The sequence below is a fragment of the Osmerus eperlanus genome, chromosome 17 (assembly GCF_963692335.1).
Source record: "Osmerus eperlanus chromosome 17, fOsmEpe2.1, whole genome shotgun sequence".
In the NCBI taxonomy this organism is placed as follows: Eukaryota; Metazoa; Chordata; class Actinopteri; order Osmeriformes; family Osmeridae; genus Osmerus; species Osmerus eperlanus.
Window position 1 is genome coordinate 4,857,135 of NC_085034.1, and position 20,659 is coordinate 4,877,793.

The 20,659-nt window shown below is 45.5% G+C and overlaps 1 protein-coding gene across 1 annotated transcript; it reads left to right on the top strand.

Moving 5' to 3' along the window:
* Positions 1-87: 87 nt before the first annotated feature.
* Positions 88-20,358, top strand: lhfpl3 (LHFPL tetraspan subfamily member 3). The gene is made up of 4 exons (XM_062483707.1): positions 88-1,069; positions 17,347-17,577; positions 18,798-18,831; positions 18,940-20,358. Exons 1-3 carry the CDS (start codon positions 643-645, stop codon positions 18,812-18,814), a joined length of 675 nt encoding a protein of 224 aa, XP_062339691.1. The 5' UTR covers positions 88-642; the 3' UTR covers positions 18,815-18,831; positions 18,940-20,358.
* Positions 20,359-20,659: the final 301 nt, after the last annotated feature.

The window sequence follows — 20,659 nt, forward strand, 5'->3', positions numbered from 1 at the left end:
TCGATGCGTTTTCTGTTAGTCCCTGCTTTAAAAACAGGTGTTTCTGGGAATTAGGCTAGGTTATAGATAAACGAACGAATATAACTCCTTACCTCCTTACCGCCTTACCTATGGCCAGTGACCAGATATTCCAATCGCTGATTTTAATCAACCTCAACCAGGGATAACTGAGATTGTAGGTAACAACACATCGGATGGTTTGGTCAACCCAGGTAGGGGTATTTTTTCGCATTGGTCTAGCCTCGACCACCTTTTTATGCGCTTAATAGGCTATGGAGCTCAGACGACTAATTAGTTGAGAGCTGCTGCGGTTGGTGACCACTGTGAAGGCGCAGACATTGGAATGCACAATTAATCCGAGATTGGCAGTCATTCATGATATTCATTCATCGTTTCGTTTAGTGAAGACGATGGTAACGGAAGGAATGGGTCAGGTGACGCTGGGGCTCAGAGAGTGACCGAGAAGTTTACAACCCTTTCAGAGCAAGCTGGACTTGCATCGGCAACGTAGTCGCAAGAAGGAGTTGCTCGAGCCTATGTCATGGACTTAGCATGTTATATTGTGATCGTTTTTGATATGTTGACTGAATGGTGAGATAGTCATTGTAGAAAGTCGCGTCTCAAATCTGCTAAAACTAAATAATGGTGCCAGGTGCTCCTGCAACAATGCTTCCTGCCTCGGAGGCTGCCAAGATCTACCAAACCAACTACGTTAGGAACTCCCGCGCCATTGGGGTTCTTTGGGCAATCTTCACCATCCTCTTCGCCATAGTCAATGTGGTGTGTTTCATACAGCCCTACTGGATTGGAGACGGTATAGACACGCCGCAGGCTGGTTACTTCGGTCTGTTCCATTACTGTATAGGGAACGGACTGTCCCGGGACCTGACCTGTCAGGGCAGCTTCACCGAGTTCAGCACCATCCCCTCCGGCGCGTTCAAGGCAGCGTCCTTCTTCATCGGGATGTCCATGGTACTGGTCCTGTCTTGCATTGGCTGCTTCGCTCTCTTCTTCTTCTGCAGTACTGGGACGGTGTACAAGATCTGCGGCTGGATGCAACTGGCCGCAGGTAAGTGGATTGATGCCTTCAGGTATAGGGTCATTCCTGGAAGTTTCATACATTAATCCTGATGTGCAGTCCGAATCAAGTGTAGATTATAAAGTATGTAACACTTACCTATTGGCTACATTTACAATAATTGTTTATATAGTGATGCACAATGGAGTTCAAACATTAAAATTGTTGACAAAGTATTGTCAACACCTCATTAGCACTGCATACATTTAATTGCTATGCATTTTAAGTAGCCTATATGTAGATTAATGCCTGTTAGCCAGCTGTGAAATGAAGCGTCTCAATATATTGCAATTTGGCCTCAAGTAAACATTACTGTTCCATAATGATAAGAATGAAATCTGTAGATATTATATATTCAAAAATAAACATCATGGAAAATAGACATGTTCTATGGTTTAATAGATATGTCCCATAAAATGAATGACCACTGATGAATTAATGATTTAATGAAAAAAATGGTCCAATGAGTCTAAGATTCCTCAGCTTTCCTGAGTGGGTGACATTTTCATCAGATGTAGGTCAACCATATTATGTGTGTTTGTAATGACAGGCACCCCAGTGATAATTCCTGCACAATTACACAAACAACACCACTGATATTATCTGGAGTAAAATCCAGAGCAGCACTGCATCATTGGGGCAAAATTAAAACACAAGCCAGCCTAATGAGGAGCAACACTGTTTGTGTTTCCTCTTTTTCTGCAGATGAAAGCGAGTTTGTATTCCTCTGTGTCAGTGCCTGCTTTGCTTGTTTTTGGGCTTACCACAGGGAATGGATGTAATAATAAACTGCCAAATATTCAGGTGTAAAGAATGATTTATGAATCCAACAGTTATTATGTCTATCCTTGTATTTTTTGAGGAAACACAACAGAATAAGTGTGTTGCGGCTACGAGCTGTGTAGAGTTCTATGATGTGGGAAGCCGTCTGTACAGAAAATGGACTCCTCATAGTTCCTACTATCTTATGGATTTATCACAGTGCTATGTTCCCAGACATGACATGTTTCAGTATTCACCACATAGTCTTCATCCTCAGTGAACTCACTTAATATTTGTCTTTTTGAAGGGGGTCTTTCACCTACCATTTTCTCAAATGTCATTTTGTAGCACTGTGGAATTGGCTATTACATTTCTCCATAGAAACTGTAATTGGCAACAATGTAAGGGACTTTACATCTCTGAGAATCCATAAATCCTGGTTTTATATAGGTCCAAACCCTCTTAAGCTCGATGGGGTCAGATGGGATTTCATGAGGAATTGACCATAGTAATGTGCTGCTGTGCAGGGCTGCACAAGTTCAGGGCTACCTCTCTGAACATAGGATAGACTAACAGGATGAGTTTGATGGTGGTTATTCACTGAACACTATTCTAGATATGTATGAGATGTGCTATCAAAGTTGGTGTCTCGATTGTACGTAAGTCAAGTGTATTAACAGCTAACCTTGACTGACAGGCTGCCCCCTTCTTTGGGTGAATAGTCTGCAAGGTCAATGACAAGCACTTATTCTGTGACAATCAAATCTCAGAGCCCTCTCTGTCTCCCTCTCTGGTGAATTAGGATGAGTTGAGTGCCAGCCGGGGCTGTGTAGTGGCAGGCATCCTGGCATTGCCTGACACCAGGCAGCAGCTTGATGCTCAGCAAACCTGGCTGGCAGTCCGACCCAGACGCAGTGCTAAAATTATGGAACTCTCTACCATTGTATATCCTGTCAGCTGGATTGTATTTCCCAGTTTAAAACTAAGATTAAAACGCATTTGTTAATGTGTTTTTTATGCTGTAACGTGTCCTTGAGGGCCTTGAAAGGCACCTAGATATAAAGGTATTATTATTATTTGAAATTCCTTCCAAAGAAAACAAAGCAAAGGAATTGAGTGATCTTAAGTTTGTTTCCTGGTCCTGGTTCCTGGCTTCCCCGCATGGCTAAAGTGTTCCGCTCAAAGCTGCACTCAGTGCCCAGGAAATGGGCCTCTTGAGGAGGATGTTGGCATTAAAAGCAAACATAATAGAACCCATTTGATTGCAAGTGTCTTATTGATCAAGGGAGCTTTTCTCTAGAAAAGCACAAAGCAGAGTTTCTAATCGGAAGCAGCCATGGACACTGTCTGGCTCCCAAACACTGTCCGGGGGTGTGTGTGTGTGTGATTGTTTACTGCAACTACTGATCTACGGATGGGGTCAGTTCAGTTAACCTTGGTCTCTGTACACTATCTCTGTACACAAAACCTTACAACCCTAAGAGTTATTCCAATAGACCCCGCTCTAAACTCATTGGATAACGACTTGCTCTTATCCTCTCAGCAGTACTGTGACGTACAGGCGGGGTCTGAGGGGATTACTGTGCTAAAGCAATGTGACCAATCAAGAGCCCCAGAGATACACACACACACACACACACACACGTATAAACAAAGTACGCACACAGAAACCTTTAGAAACAGTCAAATTCACACACACAAACACTCTTCCCCACAAACCTATGGACCCAAGTGCACAGACACATCCCCTTCAAGGCCATTAGTCGGGGCTCTCTAGGACACAGCCATTCGGTCATCTGGCAGAGTTGTAAATGGACTAGATGAAAGCCAGATCACTTTCCAGCACTCTGAGCGTATTGAGCCTTCCACTGCTCAGCACACCAATGCCTGGAGAGGGACAGCCTGCAGCTGAATCACATTCTCGATGAAGTAGAACGGGATGCAGGGTCAGGGCCGCGTGATTGGCTGGAAAACACAGCGAGGAGTGAGAGGAGGGATGGTTTTGGCTTCAGAGAGTGTTTTTTTGTAACACAGAGTAAAAGTGGAATGGAGTTATTGCTGTGGAGCTGTATGAATCAAAGCACTGCAAGGCCAAAGGAATTTAGCACGAGACTCAGAGAATTTGAATCACATAACAGCCCTTTGGAACTCTTCTGAAAGCCATGGAGTGCATCCACAGTCGTATCATCTAAAGGTCATGAAGTGCCTAAAGAGCATAGATTAATGGAATCTCAAAACACGAGGGATGTACTGTATGCACTTCAAAATCCCCCATAATGCTTCAAAATCCCCCAGGGAGTCAGGTGGCTGAGCGGTTAGGGAGTTGGGCTAGTAATCTGAAGGTTACCGGTTCGATTCCCGGCTGTGCAAAATGATGTTGTGTCCTTGGGCAAGGCACTTCACCCTACTTGCCTCGGGGGGAATGTCCCTGTACTTACTGTAAGTCGCTCTGGATAAGAGCGTCTGCTAAATGTAAATGCACTCTGGCTCCAGGAAGTAGTGTTTTGTTTCTACCAGGCATGAAATGTGTGTTTTCAATCTTTACTCCCAAATGATCAGTATGCCACTTAGAGCTGTTGCCCTGTGGATGAGTGACGAGGGGCACACGTGAGACTGGGGCCGTACGTTCTGAAGTGAAGAAGTTGGTTTATGTGTGTCCCTGCGGATCATATGTGAGATGATGGTCACACCAGCCAAACACAGAGGTGTTACCTGTGTACCTGCCACTAGTTCATTTGTGTGTGAGCCCTGGCCATGTGTTTGCATATCCTGGGTACTAAAATGTGCTTACGGGAACTACAAACGTATTTTCCATTTCAATTGTTCAATTTCTTTCAAAGTTGGGGGAAATGTTTTAGAGTTGTGATCTAATGGTATCGTTGTTTGGAGTTTCATCAAACCTTTTTGAGAGGAACCATGAAATGATAAATCATTTATTAGTACTAATGACATGTTAGTCATTTGCTCATGAGCTGAAAATGAATGGCTTTTTAGCTTTAAGCATGATTGACAGATTTCATGGGTGTCTGATTTCAGCTGTGCTCATGACTTTGGAGGCTGAGGGGCATTGACAAGGCCGTTGTGGGGGGATAGTGGCAAATGTAAAGAAAGAAAATACATTTTCAACTTTTTATGACACTGGACTCGGCCTTCAGTAAATGGACCTCATATAGAAACATGCCGATGTGTCTCCTTTTAGTTCCTGCCGTCCCTTTGTTGAATAATCCATCTTTATATACTGTAACTACAGATATGTAAGCGTAAAGGCTTATGTGATGCAGTGTCAGGCTAGTGGTATGTCTGATTGAAGAGCCACAAGGTCTTAATGGGTTGAAGTGTGATTGACAGTTTTGATGAGAGAACAGTTGGTAGGGCGATTTTAAAATAGACAAAAGATTGCAAGTGGAGGAGCGAGGCAGGAGATACTGTCCAAGCTCTCTACCACATCAATGAAAAGAACATCACCCTTCAATCTCTTCTTAGATAGGGATAAAGATGTCTTAATGTAATGTAACATTATTTCATATTCTTACACTGCTCTCTAAACTACCATACATGACAGAGGGTCATAGTCCCTACTGACGTGGCAATTAAAAAAGTTGCTGATAGTAGACCTTCTTGAGTGCAGAGTATAGTACTCCATCATTAAAACAACTCACAGTGTTATCAAAATGGGAGTCAGGTGGCTGAGCGGTGAGGGAATCGGGCTAGTAATCCGAAGGTTGCCAGTTCGATTCCCGGTCATGCCAACTGACGCTGTGTCCTTGGGCAAGACACTTCACCCTACTTGCCTCGGGGGAACGTCCCTGTACTTACTGTAAGTCGCTCTGGATAAGAGCGTCTGCTAAATGACTAAATGTAAATGTAAAATACCCAGAAGTGCTTTCAAAGTCGCTTCAGCAGCATCTGGATTTCCGTTGAAATACCTCCACAGCGGAACGACTAAGTAAACCCTTGATTTGCTGGATGAGAGTCTTCCTCTGTGCGTCTCCCATTCCCTAAAGATGAATTTCAGTCTGTTTGTGTGGGGCGACCTCTTTGCTGTGGTGGGAGCCTTGCAGTGTTTCCTGCATGCTTCATGAGGCTGATGCCCTTGGCTCAGGCGTGTGGTTGGGTGGTTCTGCTCTGTTAGCATTTCTCCTCCTCTCTGGCCATTTAAACTGGAGAGCGAATGAGGAGATTAGGCCCGGGCGGACTCACTCCGGTTGCTGGGGCGTCTGACAGGTGAGATAACAAGGGCCTGTTGCATAGTCCCTGTAGGGTGTTGAGGTGTCAGCCTGGCCTGTATCTCATGCTACCAACCACCCTAACTCTCCCAATCAAGGTAATCATGGAGCGGCGGGGCACCTAGCAACAGGGGAGCCACATGATGGCTCACCTGAGGAGATTGGCATCTTTAGGTACTGTTAGTATTCACAGTGTGCTGTGTAGTAGTCTAGAGACTATATAAGTGTGTGTGCGTGGGTGTTGGAAAAACCTGTAGAAAATGAATGTGCACAGAATTGATGTGTATAGAGTTATCCTCTGCAATAGAAATGGTGTCTCTCTGCTTCCTTGTGTTATGTATTCCTTAGGGAGCATCACTAAATAGCTCTACTGCTCTCCACTGCACAAGGGATCAGTGACAAATCCCCCCGCAGGGGAAAGTGATAATCTCAAGGAGCATAAGCTTGTCCCAGAAAGGAACAGAATACAGTTTGTCCTTTTCTTTCTGTTTTCTCAAGGGAAAGTTTACTGTCCATAATAACTCTGGTTATCTACGGGTTTGTCGTTAAGTGAAACTGTCCATGTTAGAAGTCTAGGCATCTTCCAGTAGTGTGTAAAAATAACTCTTATTTGACCCACTTGGCTTGTAATCTGCAGCTATCGACTGGCCTAATCATGTATTACACCGCTGCAGTACACAGGCCTTCTCGCTGGGGTCATGAGTGTTGCGGAGGTTTGGATCCCGAGCCGTGGGTGGTGTAGGTTGGACGCTGCAGTTGGGACTCACTATTTAGGCCAATTGTCAGGTGATATCCATGCCAAGTAGTCTGCACTTCGTTAAGACTTGATTAGCCTGGTCCTCCAGCGTAATTAGTGGCGGAAGAGGAGGGGCAGGTCCTAATTGCAGCTCTGCCTCTGGGCAGCTCATCTCCGTAGCTTAGAGACCTACATATCAACAACTTAATCCTTTTGAAGGAGAGTCCCTGTCGGGTGCAGCCAACAACCTGACACAACCTCAGACAACTAGGGGAAGACCCTGCAAGTCTAAAACCCACATACAGCTTAAGAGCAGCCGACAGTCTTACCGGTTTGTTTGCTGATTAACAATGATTTCAAGGACTGTGTTTTTGAATACATAAACGTGACTCAGTGTTTGAACTCAACGTTTCGAATGGCCATGTTGCAGTTGGATGACTAAGTGTTCCTTAGGTCAATGACTTTAATAGACATGGATTTAACATTGTAGATGTGGCTGCTGCGGTGGTTTTTGCAATGCACCTCAAATGCTATAGCCTACAATGAACTGAACATGACCCCGTAGATATCAGCAGTTATCTTTGAAAATCCCCTTATGAAGCACACATCCGCACATCCGGATGTGTGCATAACACTGGTTCATGAGAACAGTTAATGGTCCGTCAAGCATGAATGAAAGCCTTTGAAGGAGTTTTGTATTTCTGGTCTCCCTCTGAGTGGTTTGAGATCAAATGAAAGCCTTGCTTAAAAAGTGCTCAATTTTTGGAGTCTGGGGATAGCAGCCAGTACATAACTGCATGAATGCTGTGGATGTGTCCTCAAACCAGACAACTGAAATTAACAAAGAAAAATGCACAATGCTGCACACCTCAGGATCACTCCAACAAACTTCAGCTACTCAACCACAGGACAGACTGAGATGTTCTCCAGATAGTTCCTTTCCTCTCTCTCTTTATCTCTGTCTCGTTTTTTTCCCCCTCTGCCTCAGTCTGTTTATTTAACACAATCTGAAATAAACACTTCACACTCTTCATAATTACGATGTAAAGCTAGCTAACCACGTTTCATAATTAGGACGAGAATGCAGTTGGTAGTGTTCATATCGCTGCCCAAGGCAATGAGGCTATCCAGGGTTACAAGGAAACTGAGATAATTATCAACAACAACCCCAACTTTTAGCATGCAAACACATAACATAAAAACACTGAAACATGTTCTTAGGTTGAACCTTGTATGAATATTGTCATGGAATAGAAGTTGGATAGGAAGGGGCTACATGACACCACCCGAGCTACACCTGTCAACTTTATTTGGGCTGCTTAGCCTGTTCATAATTGAAAAATGTGTGTTCAACTGAAAGCAGTTGGATCAAAACTGTGTTTGATCCTTCCAACTAGATTAGGCAGTGTTTTTTTTTTATCATCAGACTGTAGATGTTGTCCCCAAGTCTCTTCCAGACTGCCCCCTGTGTCTCTGATTCCAGAGGAGCGCTTGGCTTTATAAATGTTCCATCTAAGTCTATCTTGATCACCAGGCCAAAGCAACAGAAAGCCGACTGATTTATCCCTCCTCCTGAGACCAGGCTGGAGGACAAGGGCAACGCGACCTGTAAAAAAAAAAACACACAAAATACAAAATCAAGCAAGACTGCAGTAAATGAGTTGATGTGTGTGTGTGTTCACACATTCTTGATTTTGGCATCTGGGATTGTATTTTGGGATGAGGGATGGTTGAGTGTGAGTATGTGTGTGTATGCCTGCGCCAAAGTGTAGGCTGGTAAGTGTTTGTGTGTATGCAGCTATATTTCTCATCCATCAATCTCTAGCGTGCCAGGTGTGACACCTGGCTGTCATTGTTAGGCCATGAATAATGATCTCTTGTTCAGTGATTGAGGGTGAATGAGCTTTGGTGATGTTGGCAACACCTGGACAAATACCCTCCAGCGTGGACAACCAGCTGCCAACGCTCCAACACCTGTGACTGGACGCAGGCTGTGAGACCATACAGATATCGGGTGTTTGGGACGCGTTCTGCAGGGAGGACCCTCCCCTCCTCAGCATTCCATTCCAGATATCCCCTCTCTTCACGCATCCATTTTAAGCTTCCAGAGAAATCAAAGACATGGTGACTCTCCTTTGATGTGCTCAACCTCGGTCGTGGTCCATGTTCTGTCTGCGTGTGGAAATGAGTCGTGTGAGCATGTGCAACCTGGGATCAAAGCCTCGGTCCTCTCCTCCTTTTTTTCTTTCTCTCCGTGTCTCTCTCCGTCTCTTACTCCCTCCCTAGCTTTATTTCTCCTTTTTATTTCTCTATTCTCCCCCCCCATCTCTTGCTCTTCGCTCTTTTTCTCTCACTGCTGATCTATGCCTTATCAGTCATTTGCTGGTTGCTCCACGGGTTAAACAAATCAGATTTTAGACTACCAATGACTGCTTCTCCTCTCATGCCATGATCTATATAAGATGACTGGATTCCCCATTATCTCCTCTCATCAGTCAATACATCATAATAGATGGCATTTGACTGGGCCTGTTTCAGAGACTACATAGTCATGTCACTGGAATATATTACCTTGGAAGGTGGTATTTGTCTTGGAGACTAGTGATATTGAAAAAACATTCAGGTTTAAAGGGCTAGTGAAAGACCTGACGGTGATGTTTGAAGTCTGTCAAATTGTACATTGAAAACTGTACATGATTTAATCTGTACATTGAAAACTGTTGATGAACTCAATTGGAATTCCTGTCCTTTGCGGGGCAATAATGTGGTGCTGTCTGTTTGTAGTGGAGTTAAACCAGTATGGTAGGAACTGCATGTGGCATCAGCTCGCACCATAATGGGGTCAGTCTGCAAAAGTAAAGGACTCCCAATGTTCTCCAAACCAAAGGAATGAAATTACTTGATATACGCCGTTGTTGCTTTGTAAAGCAGCAGAAGTAGCGTTGAGGTGCAAATGAGAGCGTGTTCACCATGAGGAGAACACCGCTAATGATGTTGACAGAGAGCCTTCCATCAAAGACAGCTCTGCCGACAACTGTGGGCAAGCGGAGAATACAAATGAGGGCTGAGTTGGGAGGACATCAAACGGCTCCTGTCTTCATCTAGCAGGCAGCGCAGCAGAGGTTGCTGTTTGATAAACTTAGCACAGAGACTCTGAGACGTCTTTGCGTGTGCGTGCGTGCGTTTGTGTTGATCCCAACGGAAGAGGCAGATACTCAAGGGAGTCTGGAAAGAATTCATCTGTGTTCAGAAGTAGGTCTCTTGGGCTCCAATAACGTTCTCCCCCCTCATTCGTAAGACAAGGACTGTGACTAGATATTATGAGTTGGCTGTCATTGTTGTAGTTTTTTTTTACTGTTGCTTCAGTCGTGTAGTCTCTTGTGTGTGTGTGAGGACTGCCTTTCAGAGATCCCAGACGAGAGCAAGCCCTGGTAGGCGGTTAGTTTCTGTGAGCTCTGCAGTCCGTGTTCTTCCTAAGCTCGATCGGCCACCCGCTCGCTCCCTGGCTGGGGTTGCCATAGAAACGGCACAGCGGCAGCGTTTGCCCGCATCTCCCCTCCTTTGGCGATTGGCGGGAACATGGCTTGAGCCCTTGATCACAGTCATGGCCAGGGAGTCAGGTGGCTGAGCGGTTAGGGAAGCGGGCTAGTAATCTGAAGGTTGCCAGTTCGATTCCCGGCCGTAACAAATGACGTTTTGTCCTTGGGCAAGGCACTTCACCCTAATTGCCTCGGGGGGAATGTCCCTGTACTTACTGTAAGTCGCTCTGGATAAGAGCGTCTGCTAAAATGACAACAAAAAAAAAAATGCCCAGAAAGGTGCACTGTGGGAAGACACCATAGGGATGTTGAAGGTGTGTCTTATAACCATCCGGGCCATTCTGCCTCCCCCTGAAGCTGTTAGGGATCACCTGGGTACACTGTTGGTTCACATTAACCTTCACTTTTCATGGCAGATGGATTCCTTCTAAGTTATCGTGAGTGGGCAACTGTGTCAGTTGGTACCCTAAGTAAGCTATCTATGTCCTCTCTCAGGTCTTCATTGTTATGAAGAGGGGGAGAGAGAAGAGTAGATGAAGAGAGAAGGGGGGAGAGGGAGAGAGAGAGAGAGGGAAAGAGATCTGCTGTCGACCCAGATCAGAGGAATATTAGACCGAGCTTCAAACGCAGCGGGGTGACGTTTTGAGAGAGGCGCGGTTGACGTCTGTCAACCGTTTAGAGGGGCTGCTGAAGTCACCTGGCACCTCGAGAGCACCGTCACTCTGTTTGAGGAGGCTGGGAGAGATGGCAGCGGATTCACTTTCAGAGATGAGCGCCAGTAGCGGAGATAGCGTGGGTGCTTGGGTGCGGCCGCCCCAGGGCCCCGTGCCAATAAGGGGCCCCTCAAACACCACTGATCTTGCATCACTTACTTACATTTTGACAGTTTAACCTTCAAATGCATAATGCAACCCTTCTGTCTGCTTCTTTTTCAAGTAGCTTTTTCGTTTTTTCCAGTAATTAGACAATATTTATCCAGGGATTACAGTTAGACAGTGGCAGCGCCGTAGATATAGCACTTAAGAGAATAGTTACGAAAATTGAGAGAACGTAAATCGAGCGCATTAAAAAGAAAAGAACGAACGAGATAGTAGGAGCAGTGTGGTAGCATCGTGTGCTCCTCTCACATCGTACTTCTCATCATCTGATTGAGCGTACTTGGCCTGTTCAGCACCATGGCTATCAATCAGCTGTCGTTGTCTGTGGTGTTGAAACATTTTTACTTGACTGGCAAACTGTTTTCTGTGTTCGTAAATACAAATTTGTCAAAAAATGTGGCTTTTATTTGTGTTTAATTTGACATATAAGCTTACTTGGCTCAACAAGTGATACGTTACAACATGTACATTCATCAGATATTTAACCGTTTTTTTTACGGTTTTAATTAAAAAATGACTTGGTAGCAGAGGGCTCCGTGATGAAGCTCCGCCCCCACTGTACTGAGAGTCTAGCTCCGCCCCTGATGAGCGCTGATTCACTTTCAGAGATGAGAGCTGATTCACTTTCAGAGATGAGAGCTGATTCCCTTTCATGTCCTGAATGGAGACGTGCTCAGGTGATGGGACGTCGTTTCTGTCAAACATATCCAACGCACAGGGACATTGTTTCAAGTGCACATCACATGTTTTTTTGTTTAATGTTTTGACCCTGAACGAAAACATGAGCACCCTTAAGGGGGTCAGAAGCATGTCGGTCTCCATGACAACCAGCAGCTCCGTGTCACTGTCTTTGTTGGGACCTATCCTAATAGGCTTGCAATAACCCCTGTGCTTTTATTTCATCAAAACGTTATTTGTAGTGTTTTTGCTCTCCTCCCTGATTAAGCACACATGTATGAACTCAGACCGTTTTATCTGAGACTGCCAGGCTCGTCGCCGAGGATCCTCCTTGGTAGCAGCTTGTTACTCTGCAGGTCTTCTGGCTGCCGCCCGTAATTAATCGGGACACCTGTTCCCAATCACCTCTTATGTTCCCTCCGCCCTAGAGGTTCAAGGTAAACGGTGTCCTCCGGGCAATGGTGGATAACTCTGCCTTCCTTTTGAGCATGTTGAGAGGGTGTAGTCCTACTGTCTATGTGAGAGCGGGTCTGACTGAGTGTCAAAAATGGCACTCGTATAGGGAAGCGACGTGTGGCAGGCATTGCTCGTGCTGTGTCCTGGAAGAGACCAGAGGAGAGAAAGTCAAGAGGAGGAGGGTCAGGAGAGGGGGGATGAGAGAGATGCCGGTGATTGACAGCAGCTATGCCACCATGTCATGCTGCATGTGGACGCAGCTGACAGTTGGATGCTCATCACTCACTGTACGCATCACAGGACTGACAGCAGGCAGCCAGTCACCATGACGATGCGGCATCTGCCCCTTCTGTCTGTCAATGGGAGAAGCTAAAGTGTGACATCGCAACTGTGGCGAGCCTTATTATGAGTAGCTGGTCTCTCATCATTGGTGGAATGGTACTATCTAAAGCAAAGATTGCAGCAGATCAGTTAGTATCAAATATTACTCTTAAATCCAATCTCAGCTTTCAGGAAGCTCAAAACATCTACTATTGAGCTAGATATTAGATCCCTTGTATTACCTAGCATTTGGAAACTTTGCGTTGAAGCAGTGTGCCTTATGAAATAGTTTAAACAGGAAACATAAGCTCTTGAGGATTAGCAAAATGACTTACCGATCATGTGATAAAAATATGAAGAATTGTTATAGCTCTGTCTAGTAACTGGTGATGTTGACCATTTTTATTTGTCATTGCAAAATAATCTTCATGAAGCTGCTTTTCCAGATGTGACAGATGCTGACAGGTAAAGTGCTTTGATGAGGGTAAACGGAGGTCCCTTTACGCTCTTTATGCAGATCATTATTTTTACCATCAACAAACATTACTTATTTTATTTAATCAGCAAAAATACTTTCCAGAGGGAGATATGACTGGTGTTCTCTTACAGTTATGGTTCCAATTAAAGCATGTACAACCTTGTGCTGAGGGCATCAGTTTGTTCCTCTGGCGTGGAAATGATGACAAGCTAATAACACTATAACTCTGAGCTACTGCCTCCGCCAGGCCTGATAGTAACCAGGGCTGATGGTGTCTGCTCCAACACTAAATGATTGGCTTGTAAATTTCCTATTCAATCAATTTTATGGCAAAACCATTCCATAGGGAGCATGCAGAAATGGGCCACTCAGGTCATCTAGAACACATGAACAGTCTGTTGTTGAGGCCTACCAAGCAGTTACATTGATCTCAACATTTAAACAAAATGAGTGTTGATGAGCCCTGACTTTAGTTGCCCGTAGGGCCTGACTTGGACTCACCAGCGCTCCCGTCAAGTTCTGCATTTCTCAACACCCCCTTTCCTCTTGCTTCATGTCATACGAGGTCCATTGGGATTCCAGCCTTGCAACTCCTTTTCAGACCTCTACTCGGTATTCCCCTCCCTCTCCGTCTCGTCATCTCCGCTGCACCACTGTCTGCTCTGTGTGCACGCCCTGTCCCCCTCCCCCTCCTGAGGGACTCACCACTGTACGGTCCATCCGTCTTCCTCTCCGTCAGCCCTGCAGACCAACACCATTCACAATCACCCACTCGCCTTAGTCCCCCCCTCTCGCTCTCTCTCTCTCTCTCTCTCTCTTTCTCTCTGTCTCTCTACCCTCTTTCTTATCTCCTCGCTCGTCCCTTCCTTTATCTGTAGTGTCTCTTCTTTCCTGCCTGTAGAATCTTTATCAGCCCCAGTGACAACAGAAACAAGGTGTCGGGGAGGGAAGGAGAGAAAGGACCATGCAGATAGCTTTGTGTGCCTGCATACAGAGCGACCAGACGGGAGGGCTGCTCTGGTCTGAGATACAGAGCAGCTGGGGGCGGACCAGGATACAGCCACTCTTCGTTCAGTGTTTCAGCACCTCACATTTGGACAGCTCCTTCTCAGTTAGAATCACTTGCGGTCATTAAATCGCAGCAATTAAAAATAAAATAAAAAATACGCTTTTTAAAATGCATTATTCTTGTTAGAAGACTTATAAAACACTGTTCCATGAATTCTCCATGAGTAATTACAATTGACGAATTCATCGGGTCATTCATTCCTTTCTTGACTCATTCACTGGGTCGGCTGACTGGGCAGGCTGGTCTGAATGGAGCAGTGTTAATACGTTGGAGTGTATGCAGCAGACAGCAGCTTGTCATCCACGCCACATCTCCTGCCCTGCCTCATTACACCCAGCCATAAACACTCCCCCCTACCCCTCAGGATGACAGAGGGAGGAGGAGAGGGAGGTGCAATGCTTGCTTTTATCTGTCAGTTTTTGCCTCAGTTAATTCCCTCCCATTTGCCCTGGCTCATCCTTGCCATGCATCACACACATCATCTCCAAAGCACACACACGCTCACGCACACAATCTCAATCACCATGGCATTTGAGCAACCACGTAGGAAGAGAGCAGAGAGCTGAGCCTGTGTAATGCTGCATGATTAAGAGCTGACTGTGTGTGTGTGTGTGTTAGTGCGTGTGTGTGGGTGTGTGTGCATGTGTGTATGTCATAGGGGTCCAGGTTCTGATGCCTTTCCATTAACTCAATCTGCAGGGCAGCCTCTAGGAGAAAGAGAGGGGGGGAGTAGAGAGAAGGAGAAAGAGACAGAGAGAGTGAGAGGTAGAGAGTCAGAGAGAAAGGTGCTTAGGGGCAGAGAGAGACAGAGAGAAAGAGGTACTGAGAGACAGAACGAGAAAGAGGTAGAGAAAGAGACCATCAGAGGTACACACAACAATGGATAATATATGGAGGGATAAATGTGCTATACTGTCTGTGAAAAAGATGTACTAACTATGTTTAACTGCATGTTCTCCTACTCTCTGATCCCTGATGCAGAGGCAAGCCTGTGGCAAGCCTGTATGCAGTGTCCATCGTGATCAGGTGAGCAGGGCAGAGCAGGGGTGTCTCTTGAGAGCCACCCAGGGGAGTGCTGGGACTCCAAAGTCCCCATTTATCCTTCTGCAGCCCACCCCAAGGGAGAGGGAGCGCGAGGGCGAGGGAGCGCGAGAAGGAGAGAGAGAGAGAACAAGAGAGAACGTGAGAAAGAGAGGGGCACAGTTCAGCGTGTGAACCCAGGCTATAGACACCTCCCAACACACACACTTATATGCAGCGCCTGACTGCCAGCCCAATACATTGAATCACTTTGCACCCCGTTATGGATATTCATGACTTAAGTAGGTACATGTAATAAATATGCATTAGGAAGTCAATGTAAGAGCAGGGACAGGCACTAATGTGTCTAATGTGTCCTTCAGAAATGACAGTGCTGGCAGTGCTCTGCCTTTTAGAGAGGAACTGGGCCCTCACACGCACAACCCATTATTAGCCCACTGCACACACAGGTTAAGCCATTTCCTCCTAAAGGTCACCTTGGCAACCATGGATCTCTACCACAATATTCCTGTTGACCCAGCTGTTATGACACTGTGCTTTAACACCAGAACTCACACACTGAGAGGTCTTAGAGGCTGCTGTTAGCAGAACATCTGCTGGCTTCACAGGTGCTAATTGGCCCACCCTACTGTAGATGCCAAGTCACTTTCAAGGTAGACCTTCAGAACAGTTCATTATCAGACCTTCTGGAGGTTCTCTGGAGGGGCTGAGGGGTTTGTCATGTCCGTGGGAGCTCTCATTCAGATTCTCTCTCCTCTCTTCTCGTGTGCAGGCAGACGGAAAAAGACAGATAGACAGATTGTTGAAAGGGTGGTGTGTGTGTGTGTGTGTGCATGAAGTGTGTTCAAAAACAGTTCAGACCAACAAAAGCATCAAGCCAAATCAGTGAGAGCATTAATAATCAGATGGGTGAGGGCAGGCTAGCCAACCGTTTTTACACAGAGAGACAGATAGGTAGGCGGACAGGCAGTATTGGATGTGGAGATGATGAATGTGCGCTGGATAAGATCGAGAGATTTTCTCTGTAGACTGAAAATAGCCTGGCCATGAGTAATTCTGAGTCAGAATGTAGCATTGCTTAGCATAAGTTAACACTGCTGTCGAGGCATGTAACACAGAAGTAACAGAAACCAGATAGATGGTCGGCTGTTCAAGATTTAACAGACTGAAGTTGTCAATAATGCATTTCAAGTGAGTGGATACTGGAGGCATAGGATGTGGATTAGTGTTCCTACACTGGGATGATTATTATAGCTGCTCTGATCATTATTGCAACCATTCTGATCTGTATCCCAGCATGTTTGTGTGTGCAGGAAACCAGAGATTAGAGAGAATGGAAGCCCAGCGGGGGTCCTGAGCCCAAACAGCTCTCTGTACTGCTCGACTCCACACGTCCTCACAGGCCCCCTCTCCTCATTCAGGTTTCAATCGTCTCATCCCCACTCCGTCTCGGCGTGACGGCGTTTACCTTGAATGAGGCCGGGCGGGGAAAAGAGAAAGAAAGGTAGTGAAAGAGAGGGGAAGAAGGGGGGGGGGGGGTATTCCCTCTGTCATTTCCTGAGATTAACCCCTCTTTTTTGAATGCCTTGGAGGCTTCCATTTGCAGGGTGTCCTCTCCTACCTGTGTATCCGTTGTCTGTCTCCTGCTGCACACACGCCTGTCTCTTCAGCTGCTCTGCCTCTGACAGCGCTAACTAGCTTTACACTCCCTGGACCGCAGACATCCACTTGTTCTTCCCGTAATGTGACCGCGTGATTGGATGATGGTCCCCTGACAACACCGTTATTGCTCCGTGCAAATGTCTGGTATTGTCAGATTGACAGTCCCCATTCAGTCATCGACAAGCCTTACAGTGAGGTTTTTGTGTGTGTGTGTGTGTGCGCGCACACCGTGTCTGTCTGATATCAAAAGGGCAAGTGGAGAGATGGCCAATGAGCTCAGGTGTGGTGTGACAATCACTTGTCCTTGCTCGCCATCTCTCTTTTCATTTCTCTTGAACCCTCTATCCCTCTCCGTCTGTCCCTCATCCTTTCCCTCTCCTCCTTACACACTCCTTTCGGCCCTGTCTCTGTCCCTGTCCCAGGCACATGTCTGATCCTGGGCTGTATGATCTACCCCGACGGCTGGGACTCTGACGAGGTGAAGCGGATGTGCGGGGAGCAGACGGACAAGTACACCCTGGGGGCGTGTTCCGTCCGCTGGGCTTACATCCTGGCCATCATGGGCATCATGGACGCTCTGATCCTCTCCTTCCTGGCCTTCGTGCTGGGGAACCGCCAGGACGGCCTGATGGCAGACGATCTGCTGGGAGACAGTAAGGACCACATCTCATCCTGCCTTCAGATCAGCTGAGACTTTAGGCTCACCTGCTCCATTCTCAACCTGCCTTGAGACGCTCGGAGCAGTAGAGTCTCCATGTTAACCTGCTTGAAAAACAGTCAAGCTTAGCTTCGCTGTATGGTGTTGTGTCAGTATGAAGGTTGAGTTTGGGAAGATTAACCATGGTAACTCACTACTGTTAAATCCTATTGGCAATAGTACTACAGCTTCAGACCCTGGTGTTTTGGTGACAGCTGCAAAACCTCTCTTTAAAGCAAAAGCAACAGCCAGTGAATTCCATGGGGTGTATATCAAAGCTGCCTACTGCACCTCTCTATCTAAACTCTAAATACCCCACAGAAAAAAGGGATGTTAGAAATTCTAAATGTGTCTCTTTATACAGGTATTCTGAGCATAATTTCACACACGAGTCAGCCATTTGAATATATCGGATGCGTGTTACACAGCACCTGACTGCTGCTAGCACCGCTGGTTTTATTGGATGGCTGAGGAGCGGAATCAGAGAGCGGAAGCATGAGCAAGACAAGGACGTAGGACTGTGTCTGAAAACAACATCAACATGATGAAAAGACACGGGAAGAATGAGCGATACAGCGAGGGAATGACAGCAAAGGAGGGAATTTAGCAGGAGCTGGGGTTAATTGAAGCCTGGAGCCAGTGGACGGAATCATGAATTACTAATGGTTGTTTACACAGCATGCACTCAGCCTGCCTAAATTAATCACAGAAGCTCCATCTCCCTGCACTGAGAATCCCATTATCAGCCATATGAGAGAGGGGCGAGAGAGGTAGAAGGAGAAGGGTTGGAGATAATGCAGGATGGTGTACTTCTATTGAATCTCATGTTTGGTATACAAAGGGATTACGATTGATGAGCATACATCTTAAATTCAGACACTGTTCTTCAATTACTTAACGTCAGTTCCCCCGAGTGTATCACAAGGCCTGTCTACAGACCTGCCTGTCTCTGGGGTACTCCAGGTGCCATTTGATTTATTGCTTCATTACAGTAATGAGTCAGTCAACTGATTTACCATGTTTGCGAATGAGATATCTGAGGCACGTACATAGACGTTTTCTGTGATTGGGATGACCACACTGCCACCTTCTGGCGATCACTTGAACTGCAGCTCCATATCCTGCTAACTGTATATCCCAATGTTGCATGCTTATATCTTGTCTCTCTCTCCACAGAGAGTGGTAATGCCTAACACAGTAGTACACACAGGTAAGAGGTCTTGCTGGGCATATTTCTAAATATCTCGTTCTCTCTGTTTGTAATCTGTTTCTGAAATGATTCCATGAGCAGATTGAACAGTTCAGTTGATGTCCACAGGTGTTGGAGCCTATGGGAGGTCTTGATGTCACGTTCCATCTTAAACCAGTCACCCCCTGGAGGATGGAGGGCTGCCGTTGGGGGAAAGAACATCAAAGAGAGAAATAGGCCCATTATGTCAAGAAGGAATTACTCACTCTGAATAGTAAAATGTAAATTCACAACAAAAAACTATTCTCATGTAGGCCTACATCTAGATACTACTGACATTCCATCCAAGAACCTTTATGGGTTAAGAAATTCTTTCTATATCCCCTGTGACGTCGGTGATTTTCAACTGTGCCAATAGCACCGGGCTATCTCCATTGTGTCATAATTGTGTTATACTAGTATTCCATAGCAGTCAGTTGTGCGCAGTGCAGGGGGTTCTCCAAGCCACTGGTCAACATTGTAGCCTTTACTTGGCTGTGAAAATATCAGACTGGACAACACAGAGGTGGGAGCTGTGAAGACTCTACACTGTTTGGCCTTGAGAGCCACCGTACCACGATGTCGCCGTACCATGAGCAGACTGCTGGAAATCACTTCATACTAAATGGAAGACAGTGACAGTCACACTGAACACTGCTTCATGGAAGAAAACTAAATGTCCACTGTAAATGGAAAAAAAGAATTGTGATTGTTAAAATAGACTAGGTCAGAAACATGAAGAAAAAAAAATACAGTATTGAGGATAGGAAAATATATGAAATGTGTTAAATCTATACTGTATATATTCAGTGTGTTGAATGTATTTTGTCTTGACTTTGACCTTTACAGTTGATGCAGTATTTGAAAGCTACTGGTCTATTTCAGTGTGTGTCATACCGCATTATCAGCCAGGATTGTCTCAATGAAGGGTTAAAAAACAAACAGATTGGTTATTGTCTGTTTAGGCTGTTGCTTTCTATCGCCTGTTCTTAGTTGGACCAAGGAGACGCCGTCCAACACTATTTAGGATGTAGTTGCTGTATGAGGAAAGCTTATCTATGCCAGATTCAGTATTGCAGTGTCCAGTTGTGGTAGTTACTCACTGTAACGTAGGAGCGCACCACAACTCTGTTCCATGTTCGTGTGATCCTAGTAAATGTGCCTACTTCTCTTGTATGAGGGCTTCATGGCAGAAACAGACATCTTTCCATACAGTATGTGGATTTTTCTGGAAATGATGTGCTTCCTTGGATCCAGGATATGTGTGTGACTGTAATGTGTCCACTCATCATGCTGGAAGGCTCTCATTTCTCTGACAAAGCCACCGTGACCCTCACATTCCCAAACTGATGTTATTACTAGTGTGTTCAACTTGGACATTTTGATGAACTATAGGAAGACTAACAGCTGTTCCAACCTTTATAACATTCATCCTGTCAGCATGTGTAAATATTCCATGAAAAAAAATATAGAAAAAAAACAGGTTAATAAATTTGTCTTTAATCCTGACTCAAGTTCTTACTGTGAAACAATATATGAAACAAAACAAACCTTTCTGCTAGATCAAATGATAACACTCCAGACAATTGGTGCTTGGAAATACTTGTTTGTCCCATCTAGTTAGACAAAAACAGGAACATGTGTACTCTGCAATTGTAAAGAGCCCTTTTAAATCATTGACGTTCATTAAAATGCATATCAGCTTTCATAAGCAGACAGTGTGCAAGATCAAAGACGAGAGTTTGAGCCCATCTGGTCACCTGAACACTGAACAACCCTTTGCAAGTTACCCAATCAGGATAGGCAATTA

Coding starts and splice junctions, on each gene's coding strand:
- lhfpl3 (XM_062483707.1), top strand. CDS start 643: ATGGTGCCAGGTGCTCCTGCAACAATGCTTCCTGCCTCGGAGGCTGCC. Junction 1,070..17,346: donor CTGGATGCAACTGGCCGCAG/GTAAGTGGATTG, acceptor TCCCTGTCCCAG/GCACATGTCTGATCCTGGGC.